The 16,772-nt window shown below is 43.7% G+C and overlaps 1 protein-coding gene across 9 annotated transcripts in view; it reads right to left on the bottom strand.

The window, feature by feature from the left end:
* Positions 1-16,772, bottom strand: part of otof (otoferlin) — a 208,760-nt gene that overhangs the window by 161,673 nt on the left and 30,315 nt on the right. For all 9 annotated transcript variants that reach the window (XM_062969177.1, XM_062969215.1, XM_062969186.1 and 6 more), the window contains exon 3: positions 3,391-3,479. In XM_062969177.1, the coding sequence (XP_062825247.1) occupies positions 3,391-3,479 (89 nt within the window). The remainder of the gene's footprint in view (positions 1-3,390; positions 3,480-16,772) is intronic.

Here is a 16,772-nt window from a genome sequence, read left to right as displayed (position 1 = left end):
CCCACTTTAGCTGCCTTGGCTCAATGAATGCTCTGGAAACATGAGACCAGTAGTTTGGTGAGGCTCCAGCACTTTCTGGCAGTGAAGGATAGATCTTGTAAAACTAGAACTCCCATGATTTCAGAGCATTGTGCCACAGCAATGGTTTCAAAGGACCGGGTTGTGGTGCAGCTGGTTAGTAGCCAGCTGCAATAAATCACTACTGACCGAGAGGTCATGAGTTCGAAGCCAGCCCGGGTTGGAGTGAGCTCTTATCCACTAATAGTCTAGCTTGCTGTTGACCTATGCAGTCCAAAAGACAGTTGCATCTGTCGAGTAGGAAATTTAGGTACCGATTTATGTGGGGAGGCTAATTTGACTAATTTAAAAGGTAAAGGTAAAGGTTTCCCCTCATGTTAAGTCCAGTCATGTCTGACTCTGGGGGTTGGTGCACATCTTTACTTCTAAGCTGAAGAGCCGGCGTTGTCCGTAGACACCTCCAAGGTCATGTGGCCATTGGCATGACTGCATGGAGCGCCGTTATCTTCCCGCCAGAGCGGTATCTATTGATCTACTCACATTTGCAATTTTTCGAACTGCTAGGTTGGCAGGAGCTGGAGTTAACAGCGGGTGCTCAAGCTGCTCCCGGGATTTGAACCTGGCACCTTTCGGTCTGCAATCTCAGCAGCTCAGCGCTTTAATGCACTTCGCCACCCGGGCTCCATAAATCCTCCCAGCAGCGTGCAGAAGAATGAGGAAGTACTCCATCAAGGACTCGGTGTCACCAGTGGACGGTGAAGCAGCAGCTCCCCCTGTGGCCGCAATCGAGCATACCCTCATGAAGCCGGAAGCTGGAAAATGTTAAATTGCCTCTGTGTCTGTCTATATATGTCGTATGTCTAATGGCATTGAATGTTTGCCATGTCTATGTGCATTGTGATCCACCCTGAGTCCCCTTCAGGGTGAAAAGGGAGGAATATAAATACTGTAAATAAATAAATTGCATTCATTCAATAGTGTAGGCGCACCCAGAGTTCGGTAAACTTAATGAGGCCCCCTCTACACTGCCATTCAATGCAGTTTGAAATTGCATTATATGATCAAGTGTAAATAATGCAGTTCAATGCAGTTTGAAACTGTACTATATATGGCCGTCTAGAAATCTAAAATCAGGACTGTAAATAAAGAGCAATATTGAGGAAACAGGAATTCCAGACAGGAAACAATCAGGTCCAGCTAACACCTCCGAACAAAGGATTCCCCCAGGCAGGAAGCAGCCAGGTTTTGAAGCTGCAAGGCTATTTAATGTCAATCAAGGTGGCCAATTGCAACATTCACACTTGCCTCCAACAGACATGAGTTATTTCTCCCACCCTGGACATCATTCCTCATATACGTATACAGTAGAGTCTCACTTATCCAACGTTCTGTATTATCCAAGGCAGTCTGTCTTTTAGTAGTCAATGTTTTTGTAGTAAATGTTGCAATGCTTTGGTGCTAAATTCATAAATACAGTAATTACTACATAACATTACCATGTATTGAACTGCTTTTTCTATCAGTTTGTTGTAAAACAAGATGTTTTGGTGCTTAATTCCAAAATCATAATGTGATTTTATGTTTAATAGGCTTTTTCTTAATCCCTCCTTATTATCTAACATTTTTGCTTATTCAATGTTCTGCCGGCCCATTTATGTTGGATAAGTGAGACTCTACTGTATAATCAGGACAGTTAATAAAGAGCAACACTCAAAAAACAGGAGAATTCCAGACTGGAAACAATCAGGGCCAGCTAACACCTTCCAACAAAGGATTCCCCAAGGCAAGAAGCAGCCAGGCTTTGAGGCTGCAAGGCCATTCAATGCTAATCAAGGTGGCCAATTGCAGCATTCACACTTGCCTCCAACAGACAAGAGTTCTTTCTTTTTTCCCACCCTGGACATCATTCCTCATGTGCAATTCTCTCCCCTCTTCTCTTCAACATCTACGTTAGACCCCTTGCTAGTTTGGCTCGGAGTTTCGGCCTAGACTGCTATCAATATGCGGACGACACCCAACTCCTTCTGCGCTTGGAGCCTGGAGCAACGTCAATACCGGACAACTTCACCTTCTGTCTGGAGGCTCTGTCAAACTGGCTACGTGCTAGTAGACTGAAGGTGAACCCGGCAAAGACTGAGATTCTCTGGCATGGCCGCTTGACCGGTCTGACCCACTTGCTCCCCACCTTCGATGGTGCTGCCCTATCTCCTTCGCCCACCGTTAAGAGCCTGGGTGTCGTTTTGGATTCGCAGCTGACAATGGAAGCTCAGGTCGCTGCTGCCAGCAAACAGGCCTTTTTCCACCTACAACAAGCGAGGCAACTGGCACCCTATCTATCTGATGAGGCGCTGGCAACAGTCATCCATGCCACAGTCACGTCTAGGCTGGACTATTGCAACGCCCTGTATGTCCACGACCCGGAAGCTCCGTATTGTTCAGAATGCAGCAGCCAGGCTACTCACAAGAACACCCATGAAATGCCATATAACACCAGTGCTGCAGCATCTGCATTGGCTTCCAACTGATTACCGTGGTCTATATAAAATGCTAGTCCTGACTTTTAAAACTCTTTACAGCCAGGGCCCATCGTACCTTAGGGACCGTCTCTCCTTCTCCCATCATCGGAGGTCGCAACAACCATCCCAACGAGACTTACTCTATGTACCGGGTCCTAGAGAAGTGCACTTGGAAAGGACCAGGCGCAGAGCTTTTTCTATTTCTGCCCCTGCCTTATGGAATGCCTTGCCGCCCTAGATGAGAGCCATGCGTGAGTTGGGGCCTTTTACCCTCACACTCTTTACTAGAGCTTTTAATCTATGTTAATTTTATTAATATTTGTATGTATGTATTTTTATCCTTTACAATTTTATCTTGTAAATCGCCTAGAGCATCGTGGATGGAGGGCGATTAATAAGTAATTAAATGATGATGATGATAATGATATAGATAAACCCCACTTGCCTAGTTTCCAACAGACCTCACAATCTCTGATAAATGCAGGTGAAACGTCAGGAGAGAATGCTTCTGGAACATGGCCATGCAGCCCGGACAACTCACAGCAACCCAGTCTAGAAGTGGCCTGAACCAATCAGATTTCCCCTGTGTGTCGACTCACCATTCTCCAATTGATTCAAGGAATCATTGAACTGATTCAGTTCAATATCGTTGCAGAAAACCAGTGCAATTCCATCCAATTTGCAAATGACACCAAATGGAAGGAGACAGCGAATGCCCCAGAGGACCATCTTTACATGAAGCATGCTCAAACTATGTATCTCCATGCACAGGATCACATACATATGGATGAGGATGCATGGAACAGTTGCTAAGAAGAAAATGTGTGGCATTTTTGGACACTTCCCTGTCACTCACCTGTTGGAGAACACCTTGCTGTAGTTGAAGACCTGGATTTCCAGCATCTCGTTGACGTCGATACTGCTCGCAATGGGCCACCGGAAAGTCTGTGGAGAGAGACCCACGAGGAGAGGTGAGGGACCACATTGCAGGATCACAGAACAGGACAGAAGGGACCCCCAAAGGCCATCTAGTCCAACCCTCAAATCTGTTCAGCCAAAGCCTTCCAGACTTTGGTCCAAAACATCCATGAAGAAGAGCCCACCATCTTCTGTGAGTAGTTCTACTATCATGTAAGAGTAGAATGCATGCCATTCGATACCACGTTGACAACAATAGCCTGGGAGTTGTAGTTTTGCAAGGTCTTTAGCCTTCTATTCTACATAATTCTGGCACCTTGCAAAAACTGCAACTCCCACGATTCCATAACATTGAGCCATGGAAGTTAAAGTGGTGTTAAACTGTATTAACTCTATGGTGTAGATGCACCTCTTGCTCCTGCTTCCAAAAACTCTTATGGTCCAGTTTTCCCAATTTCTGGCATTAACACTTAACGGAAGACAGTAATAGACTTCCAATGTTTGGGGCTTTGTAGCCATTTCTGTTTGTTTCTTGTTCATCCGATGAACAAATAGCTATTAAGGGAGTTGTTTATTTGCATTTGCACAGCACACAACCTCTTAATTTAAAAGCAAAGGATTGTTCTGCATAGTAATCAATCCTATTGTTGGGCTGATCGTCTTTGGTGCATAGGAATATATCTTTAAGAAAGGGCATTCCCATCTAGCCCGTGCCTGGACTAGATGATTTCGCAAGGACCTGGGGAATTAGTTTGTCACTGTTGCTATCCTGCTGCTGGAGAACCAGTTTGAATGTCTTGTCCTTCTTCCTTCTCCTGCTGCAGGATAATGCGTGGAGGGTCTAAACCCCCCAAAACCATCAGTCTTGGTCTGATCTTGGAAGCTAAGTAGCATCAGCCCTGGTTAGGACTTGGACGGGAGACTGCCAAGAATCCAAGGAGCCATATCAATGCCATTTCCCAATTGGTTTCTATCATAAAAACATGAGGAAAGTTGATTAAACTGTCAAAACATTGTTCTTGTGAGAGGGACACAGCATATTTGTTCTTGCGAGTGTGAACACAGCATACTATTTGAGAACACAGAATGCTGGGCCACAATAACAACCACCATGTCTGACAAGACGAGAAGCCAGTGAAATACAAATGTATATGCATGATCTCAACAGAAAGGAGGAAACCATGAATATGAACACAATCTGGCTACCAGCATTAAAAAAACTCTAGAATCTGGACAGTAAATAAAGAACAATACTCAGAAAACAGACAGAAAACAATCAGGGCCAGCTAACACCTCCCAACAAAGGATTCCCCCAGATAGGAAGCAGCCAGGCTTTGAATCTGCAAGGCTACTCATACACAAGTCACACTCTCTCAGCCTCAGAGGAAGGCAGTGGCATATCTCCTCTGCTTTGAAGAGAAAAGCTGTCTTGTAAAGGCAAAGATTGGGAGAGCAAACACTCTCCTGATGCTCTTTTAAACAGGAACAAATGTTCACTAATATCTGAGGTTTAATTCTGGCACTTTTGGTACGCCGGCTGACAAATCTGAACAGACCAGCCTTTTGTGGGTAAAGAGCTTTGGCTGTCATCTTTACAAAAGGAGAAATATTTAAATTCTATACCCCAGCAATCTAAATACATCGCTGAGTAGACGAGATCTCCAGCAGCAGGACACCAACAGTTGCAAACCAATTCCCAAGTCCTTGCAAACTCAGCCAATTGGCTTCATGCATTTGATTTTCCAGTTAACATACATATAGTATATTTTCACACCCTGACAGGTTCCTTTCCATAGCATTGGGCTACAGGAGCTAAAGTGGTGTCATACCACATTCATTCTACAGTACAGATCAGGCATGGGCGGGTGGATACTACATGTTTCATTTCAGAGGGAGGAACTGGCCAAATCACTTCTGAGTATTCCTGGCCTTTAAAACGCCACAAAATCTCATAACTACAGGCGTGTCTACACTGTAGAATTAATGCGGCTTGGCTCCAGTTTAGTTGCGGAGAAGGCAAAGGGCATTGTGAGACTACAACTCCCAGGACTTTGTAGCAGAGACCGATGGCAGCTTATAGTGGCATCCAACTGCATTCATTTTACAGCAGAGCAGCACAAAAACAACGTTTTCTTGAAAGGCACATTTTGTCACCATGTTTCGAATGTTCTTCCCATCTGTAGCAGAGAATGCAACAAAGCAGCATTTTTGGTACCAATGTGAGCGAAAGAACAGGCACAATGAAACAAGAGAAGTGAATGAAGAGATGGCTCAGTTTGCTTTTTCAGAAAGAGACTTGTCGTTTGCAAAGCCTGCAAACCTCACGCTGCAAAGAAAGATTGGAAAGCCAACACTGTTGAGCAAAGCTGGCTTCCTCCCAGGACTCCCTTTGGGCTGCTTCCCTCTATTGCTGCCAAGACAGAGAAAGTGGGCTCAAAATGCATTAATTCTGCAGCGTACATGCATTAATCCCAACAGCCATGGTTCCATTCAATGCAACCGTAGGATTGTAATTTGGTGACACACGCACATCCAATATCTGGCAGAAAAAAACTAAGACCGTATAAAACTATAACTCCCAGAATCCCATAGCATTAAGCCACAGCAGTTAAAGTGCTCTCAGCCCCCTTCTACACTGACATATATAATCCAGATTATCTGCTTTGAGCTGGATTATGTGGCAGTTTAGATCATATAATCCAGTTAAAATCAGATAATCTTGATTATTTACTTTAATAATCTGGATTATATAGCAGTATAGAAGGGGCCTCAAAATACTCAGTCCACCTATTTATTATTTATTTATTTATTTACAGTATTTATATTCCGCCCTTCTCACCCCGAAGGGGACTCAGGGCGGATCACATTACACATATTGGCAAACATTCAATGCCTTTTAACATAGAACAAAGACAAGACAAACATAGGCTCCAAGCGGGCCTCGAACTCATGACCTCCTGGTCAGAGTGATTCATTGCAGTGATTTATTGCAGCTGCTCTCCAGGCTGCGCCACCCCGAGCACCTACCCATGAAGATAACAGGAACTATGTCTGGTTGCTGATTGAGGTCATTATTTATTGTTACAATGTTTCTGTTTTATTCTGTTTTTACACTGTGAATTGCATTTTTATGTAATTTTCATTTTAATTGTGTTGCTGGGCTTCACCCCATGTGAGCCGCCCCGAGCCCCCTTGGGCAGATGGTGGAGAGATATACAAATAAAGTTGTTGTTATTATTATTGACACAAAGACATAGTATGACACAGCAAACGAGAATAATAATAATAATAATAATAATAATAATAATAATAATAATAATAATAATAATACATTAACTCTGCAGTGCAGATATCACCATAATTAGGGATGTGTGTTTTTTCCCCTTTGGCAGAAAATGACATTACTAGAAAACAAATTCTACTTTCTATGCTATTTTTTGGCACAGAATCAATCCTGAACTCTAACAAATATATTTACTTACTTATTTACTTACTTACAGTATTTATATTCCGCCCTTCTTTCTCACCCCAAAGGAGACTCAGGGCGGATATCAATGCACATATACATGGCAAACATTCAATGCTGTTTTTAGACATACAACATATCCAGACAGACAGAGGTAATTCAACTTTTTCCAACTTTGTCTTCTGGAGGTTATGCTTGATTCTGGCCACAGGGGGAGCTGTTGCTTCACCCACTATGACGCCGAGTTCTTTTTGATCATAGTATTTCCTCCTTGTTCTTTGATCGCCGGCAGTAAATTAAATTAAACTCCTCGCTTAAGCAGTCCCTAATTTCTCTACTCACAGCTGCAGCTATTTTTAAATGGCTTAGGTGCACAGTAAGCTAGGCTATTGGCTGTCAGGTGCTCAATCCGACTCGGGCTTCGAACTTGCCACTTTCCGATTGGCAGTGATATTGCTGCTGGCTATTTACCAACTGTGCTACAGCCTGGCCCTGTTTGGAGCACTTTTTTTGCATTTTGCATTATGGTGGAAAATAGGAAAATCATTATTTGTTATATGCAGTCATGATACATATGGACATGCATACATATATGTGTGTATGCATGTGTGTTGAGAGATATTTCACATCTCTTGTGGTCATGCCACTGCAAAATATATGTTCTTTTGTGCCTTCAAGTCCTTTCTAATGTATGCCTTTCTGTGTCCATGGGATTTTCTGGGGCTGAGAGGGTATGACTTGCTTAGGATGGGTTTCCATGTGGGATTCGAAATCTGTTCTCTAGAGCCAAAGTCATGCTGGTTGTAAAGTTGAACCTATCAGTCAGGATGTATTCAGAGAGGATTTTGTCATGGTTTTCAAAGGCACTGTGCTGTGTGTGTTAACTGGAAAATGAAGTGTGTGAAGCCGATTGGCTGAGCCTGCAAAGATCTGGGGATTGGTTTGATACTGTTTCTGTTCTGCTGCTGCAGAACCTGTTTGGACAAGTTCTTTTAGTGCTGACTGGGCACTGCTGTGAAGAGATTGGTGTACTCAGGGGGGCCTTGCTATTTTTGAGGCCTGTTTGCTGCCGAGAAAAAGAGGGTGAAGAACCAGAACTGTTTTCTTCTCTGAAACAGATTTGTGGACTGAGAAAGGACTGTTTATGACTGTGGACTTCTGTAAGCAATCCGAGGGACCATTGTTCTTTTGCTCTCTTAGAAGTTCCTGTATTTTTGTTCTGTAGTACATCATTGTTCTGCGGGTGACTCTGGGTCGCAGGCACACGTAAGGGCTTGCATTTATCATCATCAATCCATAATAGATTTGTCTTGGACTTCTTCTGAGGCTGAGACAGTATGACCTGCACCGTAGGTACCTACTGTAACACTCCTGGGCGGCGCGAACACTGGGAACCAACACAGAAGCCAATAACAATATAATATCTTTATTAAAGCAAATAAAGTTCCAAATGGAAATAAGCAGCAAAGTAAAAGTTGCAATTGACCTTCCAGAAAAGATCAATTTTAGTCCAATAAGATAAAGTCCTATGTCCAGTATTAGAGTTCAAAATCCAGAAACCGAAACACACTCAAACTCCGTATGAGTTTTGAGTGGGGAAAAGAGCAGGGAGCAAGAAGAGTCCTTTAGAATAAATGTCCAAATCAGGATTTCAGGGCAAGGCAAAACTAGATGTTCAGGAGCTGAAACGCAGTCTCAACTTGGCAGGAAGGTAAACCAACACCCGGTCTACTCCAGAGTAAGCGCACCGTCAGGCCGCTTGGAGATCAGGAACAAGAGACGACGATGTTTTCCAGTCAGAAGTTAAGTTGACACCGCGCCAAAGGTTTCCAGTGCAATACTTTTATGGAAGTTCATAAGCTCCCCCAGAGCAGGTGCTGAACTCCCCAATTCTTCCCATGAGAACTGGTCCACCAAAGACATCGCACCAGGTGCCTGCCTCCCTAATTCTTCCCAAAAGAACTGGGCTAATCGCCTCGCTCCGCTAATCTGGCGCTTCGTCGCAAACTTTGCTTCTGAGAACGGTCTGTTTGCAGAAAAGCCCTTCGATCAAACAGTAAACCATCCAGAGAACCCCGGAGAGGCGGCACTCTCAAGGGCATCCTTAATTGGCTCTGGCACAGATATGTCAACAATAGGCATCTGGAAAGGAATTGAATCTTGCTGACTTGGGAAAAAACCCAAGTCTTCTTCAGTTTGGTCAGCAATGGCCACGGGGTCAGGGGCCAAAGGTGCCTGAGACATCACACCTACTATGTTTCCATGGCTGTGTATTTAAACCCAGAGCTATTGCCCAATGTCTCTGGTGATGCCTTCCTCTGGGGCTGAGAGTGTGACCTGCCCAATGACCATGCGACACGAACCCTGTTCTCTGCAAATTCCTTAATGTTTAGAAAGCATTGCTTTGCAGCCATCATCTTTGCAGGCTCTCCCTCCAGAACTGTGACACATCATTCATCACCATAATCATAGGAAACCATTGTGATTTCCAGGGAAAGTGCTCTCTTTCTTTTGCACGAGGGACTGCTAAGCTTTCAGAAGCAATTACAGTCTACACAAACGCATTTAATTGCAAGCAGTTGCTGAATTATCAGGAAATCCTCACACAAGTTGTCAATGGCAATACGAGAAGCAACTCCAATCTCCGGCGAAACGTTCAATGATTTTTACGGGAGAGAGGAATGCTGTGTTTGCAACCAGGCAGCAAAGCATTGATCTAGCCAGGAAAGTGGGAGCCATTTGGCATGGGGCACATCTACACTCATGGAACTAATGTAGTTTGACACCACTTTAACTGCCAAGGCCCAATGCTATGGGACCCTGGGAGTCGTAATGCAATAAGGCACCAGCATTCTTTGTTAGAGAAGGCTGAAGACCTTGTGAAACTACAACTCCCAGGATTCCGTAGCATTGAGCCAGGGAAGTTCAAGGCCCCTTCTACACTGCCATATAATGTACATGTCGAGGCACTGTCATCTTCATCTGTGACTAAGGACCTAATACCAACCTTTGAAGCTCTGGGGCTCTCACTACTCAAGACTCGCCCTACTCATCGGGCCGGCCACACCTTGGACCTGATTTTTAATATCGGAGTACAAACATCTCTATCTGCGGTAATTGATGTTCCCTGGTCTGATCACGCTGTCCTGAAGGCCCGGATTGAGATTCCATCTCCTCCTCCCCACCTTGCCACACCAATCTTTGCTCGGCCTAGGAGACTCATGGAACCTGCTAGGTTCTTGAATGCCCTTAAGGGCCTGGGAACTGCGTGCGTCACTCTCAATGAGCTAGTCAACACCTGGAATGTCAGTTTGTTGGCTGCCTTGGATGAGATTGCCCCCAGACGCCTCCTTCGCCCTCACCGGAATCGCCCCCCCGGTACACTAATGAGCTACGGACGATGAAGCAAGCACGAAAGCAGCTGTAACATCAGTGGCGACAGAAGCCCGATGAGGTGTCACTGTCCGCGTTCAAGGCTTTTTGCAGGTCCTATGAATCAGCCATCAAGGATGCTAAAAAATCTTACAATTCCTCCTTAATAGCCTCTGCTAGATCGCGCCCAACTCAAGTATTCAAAATCGTTCGTGCTTTGACCAGTCCGGCTCCCTTAGTCCAAAACCCAGCAACCATGGCTCTTACAGCAGAGGCATTCCAGAAGTTTTTCACTGATAAAATCACCGTGCTTCGACAGGAACTGCCCCCTACAGCTGATACCTTAAGTGAGCTTGAGACTTTGTGACGGCTTAGTGGGCCTATCTTTGACCGATTTACTCCGCTTGACAAGGAAGATGTCGCTAGAATCCTGGCTGTTGCAAAACCAACCACCTGTTCCCTTGATCCGTGTCCCTCCTGGCTGGTGAAGAGCTGCCTGGAAGGTCTACTCGATCCGTTGAGTAATATCATCAATGGCTCTCTTGAACAGGGGGTCTTCCCGGACAACCTAAAAGAGGCAAGGGTTCGTCCCCTGCTAAAGAAGCCTAGCTTGGATCCCATGACCCTTGCCAACTATCGTCCTGTCTCCAACCTCCCATTCTTGGGTAAGATGATAGAGCGGGCTGTGCTGGGACAATTGCAACAATTTCTGGATGATACAGCCGGCCTGGACCCTTTCCAGTCAGGCTTCCGCCCTGGCCATGGGACGGAGACAGTCCTGGTTGCCATTACAGATGAACTTTGTCGCCAGTCTGAGAGCGGCGGATCAGCGCTACTGGTACTTCTCGACCTTACCGCAGCGTTTGACACCGTTGACTACGATCTAATGATTCACCGTCTCGCCATGTCCGGAGTTCGTGGTCAGGCCCTCAATTGGTTCAACTCATTTCTGCGAAACCGGAGCCAATGCGTGGAGTATATGGGTCAAGTCTCTGAGAGATCTCCCCTCCTATGTGGGGTACCCCAAGGTGCAATTCTCTCCCCTCTTCTCTTCAACATCTACGTTAGACCCCTTGCTAGTTTGGCTCGGAGTTTCGGCCTAAACTGCTATCAATATGCGGACGACACCCAACTCCTTCTGCGCTTGGAGCCTGGAGCAACGTCAATACTAGAAAATTTCACCTTATGTCTGGAGGCTCTGTCGAACTGGCTACGTGCTAGTAGACTGAAGGTGAACCCGGCGAAGACTGAGATTCTCTGGCATGGCCGCTTGACCGGTCTGACCCATTTGCTACCCACCTTCGATGGTGCTGCCCTATCTCCTTCGCCCACCGTTAAGAGCCTGGGTGTCGTTTTGGATTCGCAGCTGACAATGGAAGCTCAGGTCGCTGCTGCCAGCAAACAGGCCTTTTTCCACCTACGACAAGCGAGGCAACTGGCACCCTATCTATCTGATGAGGCTCTGGCAACAGTCATCCATGCCACGGTCACGTCTAGGCTGGACTATTGCAACGGCCTGTATGTTGGCCTTCCGATGTCCACGACCCGGAAGCTCCGTATTGTTCAGAATGCGGCAGCCAGGCTACTCACAAGAACACCCATGAAATGCCATATAACACCAGTGCTGCAGCATCTGCATTGGCTTCCAACTGATTACCGTGATCTATATAAGATGCTAGTTCTGACCTTTAAAACTCTTTATGGCCAGGGCCCATCGTACCTTAGGGACCGTCTCTCCTTCTCCCATCATCGGAGGTCGCAACGACCATCCCAACGAGACTTACTCTATGTACCGGGTCCTAGAGAAGTGCACTTGGAAAGGACCAGATGCAGAGCTTTTTCTGTTTCTGCCCCTGCCTTATGGAATGCCTTGCCGCCCTAGATGAGAGCCATGCGTGAGTTGGGGCCTTTTACCCTCGCACTCAAGACCTGGCTCTTTACTAGAGCTTTTAATCTATTTTAATATTTTAATATTTTTTAATCAATATTTGTATGTATGTATTTTTATCTTTTACAATTTTATCTTGTAAATCGCCTAGAGCATCGTGGATGGAGGGCGATTAATAAGTAATTAAATGATGATGATAATGATGATATAATCCACATTATCAAAGCTGCTTTGAACTGGCTTATATTACACTAGCTGTGCCCGGCCACGCGTTGCTGTGGCTTTTTTTAGTGGTGTTGGTCAATCTACATTAGGTTTTATTTTTGTTGTGACCCTCTCCCTCTTTTATACTCACAATTAGTAGTAGTTGTTGAAGAAAATAATAAGTACAGTCAACTGTTATAATCCACAGTAGTATCTTCCAGACTGTGAAGTCTCAAAAGATAAATTAACCAATATTATTTTGCAAAGGTTGAATGTGTTTATATTATTTTGGTTGCCAAATTCAATTGATGTTTAAATAGTGGAGACTATTACAGTCTGGAAGATACTACTGTGGATTATAACAGTTGACTGTACTTATTATTTTCATTATTGTTGTTAACTCTCAGGTAATATTGTATGTATATGGTGCTCTGAATTACATAGTGCTACTAATGTTTTGAAACTTTATAGTATTCGCTTATCCTTTTTACATAGAAGGAAGACAGCTCTATACTCAGAGAGGCCTGACTATTTCTGTGGCCTTTGCAAGATGCTCTAATATACATATCTCTTTTTATGTTTTGAACCTTTATAGTGGTTGTTTATCTCTTCGATATTGTCTAGTATAGACATTTGTGTGTATTTATCATTAAGTCTAGTGGTGTCCGACTCTGGGTGGCGGTGCTCATCTCCATTTCTCAGCTGAAGAGCCGGCGTTGTCCATAGACACCTCCAAGGTCATGTAGCCATAGGCATGAGTCCATGGAGCGCTGTTACCTTCCTGCTGGAGCGGTACCTATTGATCTACTCACATTTGCATGTTTTCGAACTGCTAAGTTGACAGAAGCTGGAGCTAACAGCGGGCGCTCATTCTGCTCCTCGGATTAGAACCTGTGACCTTTTGGTCTGCAAGTTCAGCAGCTCAGCGCTTTAACACGCTGCACCACGGGGGGGTCTAATTCTGTGGAAATCCTTATTTGAGGTCTATGTGTCCAGGGGAGAATGTATCCAGAAACTGTTTGTTGTTGAAGAGGATGTTCTAAAAGTCTGGCACTGGGTATGACCATAATTAAAGAGCACACAATTCTTGCAATTCTAGATGATGATGATGATGATGATGATGATGATGATGATGATGATGATGATGATAGGGACTCGGGGCGGCTAACATGGGGCCAAGCCCAGGTAATCACAATAAAGCAGGATAAAATGCATATAGAACAAAACAATCATCATCAATGAAAAAAAATTCTAGCAAAGTCCAATGTCACGTAGCCATAGGCATGAGTCCATGGAGCGCCGTTACCTTCCTGCTGGAGCGGTACTCACATTTGCATGTTTTCGAACTGCTAAGTTGACAGAAGCTGGGGCTAACAGTGGGAGCTCACCTCACTCCCAGAATTCAAATCCCGACCTTTCGGTCAGCATGTTCAGCAGCTCAGAGGTTTAACCCACTGCACCACCGGGGTCTCCAATATCTAGGGACGATCTTCCTAGTTTGCCTTCCTAGCCCATAGCACATTCCCAGGTCCCCAGATCCTTCCTCTGCAAAGCCTTCCCTTTCCCGTTACATAAAGGCACGGATGGCATTGCTGCAAACCTTACATAACGGCTCTGGCTCCCTCGCCTACCTTCCTGCCAAACTGTGCAAAAAGCACTCAGGTGGCAAAAGCTGGGCCTCTCTCCTCTTGTTTCCTCCTCTCCTCTCTTTCTCTGCAGCACCAGGTTTCTCTTGCATTTTTTGGCCCCAAAATTAGGCTTTTCTCTCCTGCCTGACACCTTCCGCTGGATGCTTCTAGGAAGCCTCAGGACTTTAGCTTTTGTTTGTCTCAAGGAGCAGAGGCTTTGCTCGGCTGGATGTAAAAACATTGCATTATATGGGTCTACAGCAGGCATGGGCCAACTTGGGCCCTCCAGGTGTTTTGGACTTCAACTCCCACAATTCCTAGTAGCCGGTAGGCTGCTAGGAATTGTGGGAGTTGAAGTCCAAAACACCTGGAGGGCCCAAGTTGGCCCATGCCTGGTATAAGGTAGATACCAAAGTAATAGATACTAGGCATGTCCGATTGATGGAAAAAGTGTTTCAATTCTCGTTTCTAAAGTAGGGGCCGCTGGCGCTTCGATATAGAAAGTATTTCCGATTTTTTCACCCAAAAATTTCGGATATTTCCGAAAATTCGTAATGATCCTAAATGTTTCTAAAATGGCAGACGCGCATGCGCAATTGCCAAAAAAAAAAAAAAAAGGAACCGGGGGGGGGGGGACTTTTACAGGGCTCTCCCGCCCTCATTTCTCGAGCTATCCTCATCAAATTTGCAAATAAGCTCCCATTCAAGGTAGGTTGCAGAAACAAAATAATTTTTACAATATTTTTAAAAATATATTTTAATTTTTTTGGGGGGGGGGGGAATTAATGAAACATTAAGAGACAATTAGAGAATGGGCCAACAATGGTTCGAATTACATTGCTGGTTGTGCTGTGAGACAATGTCTTGGAATGCGTATCAAAAAGCGAGAACAATCCGAAATAATTCCGATATACGATTCAAAACGATTTTTTGGACATGTCTAATAGATACTCACAAATACAGCAATATGCTTTAGTAATGTTCAGTCAACAGGTATAAAATATACTCATATAGAATAAAATACAATATGTTCAGAATTCATAATTGTAATCCATACATCAAAAATGAATGTCTAGCTTAACAATGTTTGTTCTGTGAAATGGGGAAAAAAATTTCGAGATATCTCCTCAAGGCTAAAAATGTACAAGATGAAGATCTTGCCCAAGTTTTTATTCCTGTTCCAAACCCTCCCGGTGAATATCCCTATCAATTTGTTGAAGAAATGGGATAACTCTTTCAAAAAATGGGTCGTGGGAGGAAACAAAAACAGAATTGCTAATTTCTTATATTATAGTAAACAAGAATTGGGTGGATGGGGGGCTCCCTCATTGGGATTATACTATGAGGCAAGTCAACTAGTGAGATTACTAGAATTCGAATTGGAAGGGTCAAAAAAATGGGTGCAAATAGAAAAGGAAGCAAATAATTGGCTAAAGGGAACGTCAATGGGAGAGAGAATAGATATAAAAGACCTAAAGAACATAAAAGCAGGCCCTTGCTTAACAATGTCAATCTGGAAAAAATGGCAAACTAAATTACAAATAAATAAAATTGACCCTTTCCCATTAGAAACATTGGAAAATAAGGACAAGACATTTAGGAATATAATTAAGGCACTGAAGGAAAATGGTATTAAAAGGATTGGGGACCTTGTGGACCCCAATGGAGAAATATTAAAGTGGGATAAAATAAAAGATAAATGTGGCCAAGGGAACTGGATAGCATGGTTAGGTTTGTCCAGTAAAGCCCAGGCCATGAAAAGAAGAGAAGCAGGTGAAACCCCCCTGGATAGAATAATTAGAAGGAAATTAGAAACAGATAAAGGAATGATTGGGCTATGGTATGATGTACTAATTACCTTAACTTATAATACGAAAGAAACGCTTACAGAGATCTGGAAACAGGAAAAAAACTTTACTGAGAAACTAATTGGGTCATGGATCAATAATATTCATAAAATTAATCATATAAGGATCAAAGAAACACAAAGGAAAATAATCACAAAATGGTATAGAACCCCCCTACAATTGGCTCATAGAACGGGAAGTACCTCGAACAAATGTTGGCATAAATGTGGGGGAATAGGTTCATTCTCCCACATGTGGTGGGACTGTAGAAAAATTCAAATCTTTTATAGCAAAATAAGAAAAGAAATGGAAGAAATTATAGAGAAAGAATTAATATGGGACAAAGCCAGATTTATGTCCCTCACAATAAAGGTAAGGGAAGATAGCAATAATTGGACCGAGATTCTAAAATATATGACAGCCACAATACAAGCCACAATAGCCCGAGGATGGAGGGATGAGACAAAATGGAATGTAGAAATTTGGTGGTCTTATATATCAGAATATATAATCAATGATTTTATTAATCAAAGGAAAAGAAAATATACAAATTGTCTAAAAGAACCTGACTGGTTCAGGAAATGGTCAGTCCTAATTAACAAAATAGATGGAGACGAAAGATACACCACCTTGAACCAGGCGTTCCACACAGTTAAAATGATACAATGATAATATATTGATTTGCTGTTCCAGGGGGGAGGGGGAACGGGGGAGGGGAGGGGAGGGGGGTGGGTGTTACATTCCAAAGGATCGTTTAAAATGTCATTTAAGCATTACTTACTTTTGGTATTATGTATATTGAAATAAGACATGCATCGCAAAATTTTTGTTAATTGTTGGAATGTAATAAAAAAATGGAAAAAAAAACAATGTTTGTTCTGTATATGATTTTTCACTTATTCGATCAGTTAGTTG

The sequence above is a fragment of the Anolis carolinensis genome, chromosome 1, assembly GCF_035594765.1.
Source record: "Anolis carolinensis isolate JA03-04 chromosome 1, rAnoCar3.1.pri, whole genome shotgun sequence".
In the NCBI taxonomy this organism is placed as follows: domain Eukaryota; kingdom Metazoa; phylum Chordata; class Lepidosauria; order Squamata; family Dactyloidae; genus Anolis; species Anolis carolinensis.
The sequence above is the reverse complement of the archived record's forward strand: the minus strand, read 5'-3'. Positions and strand labels throughout refer to the sequence as shown.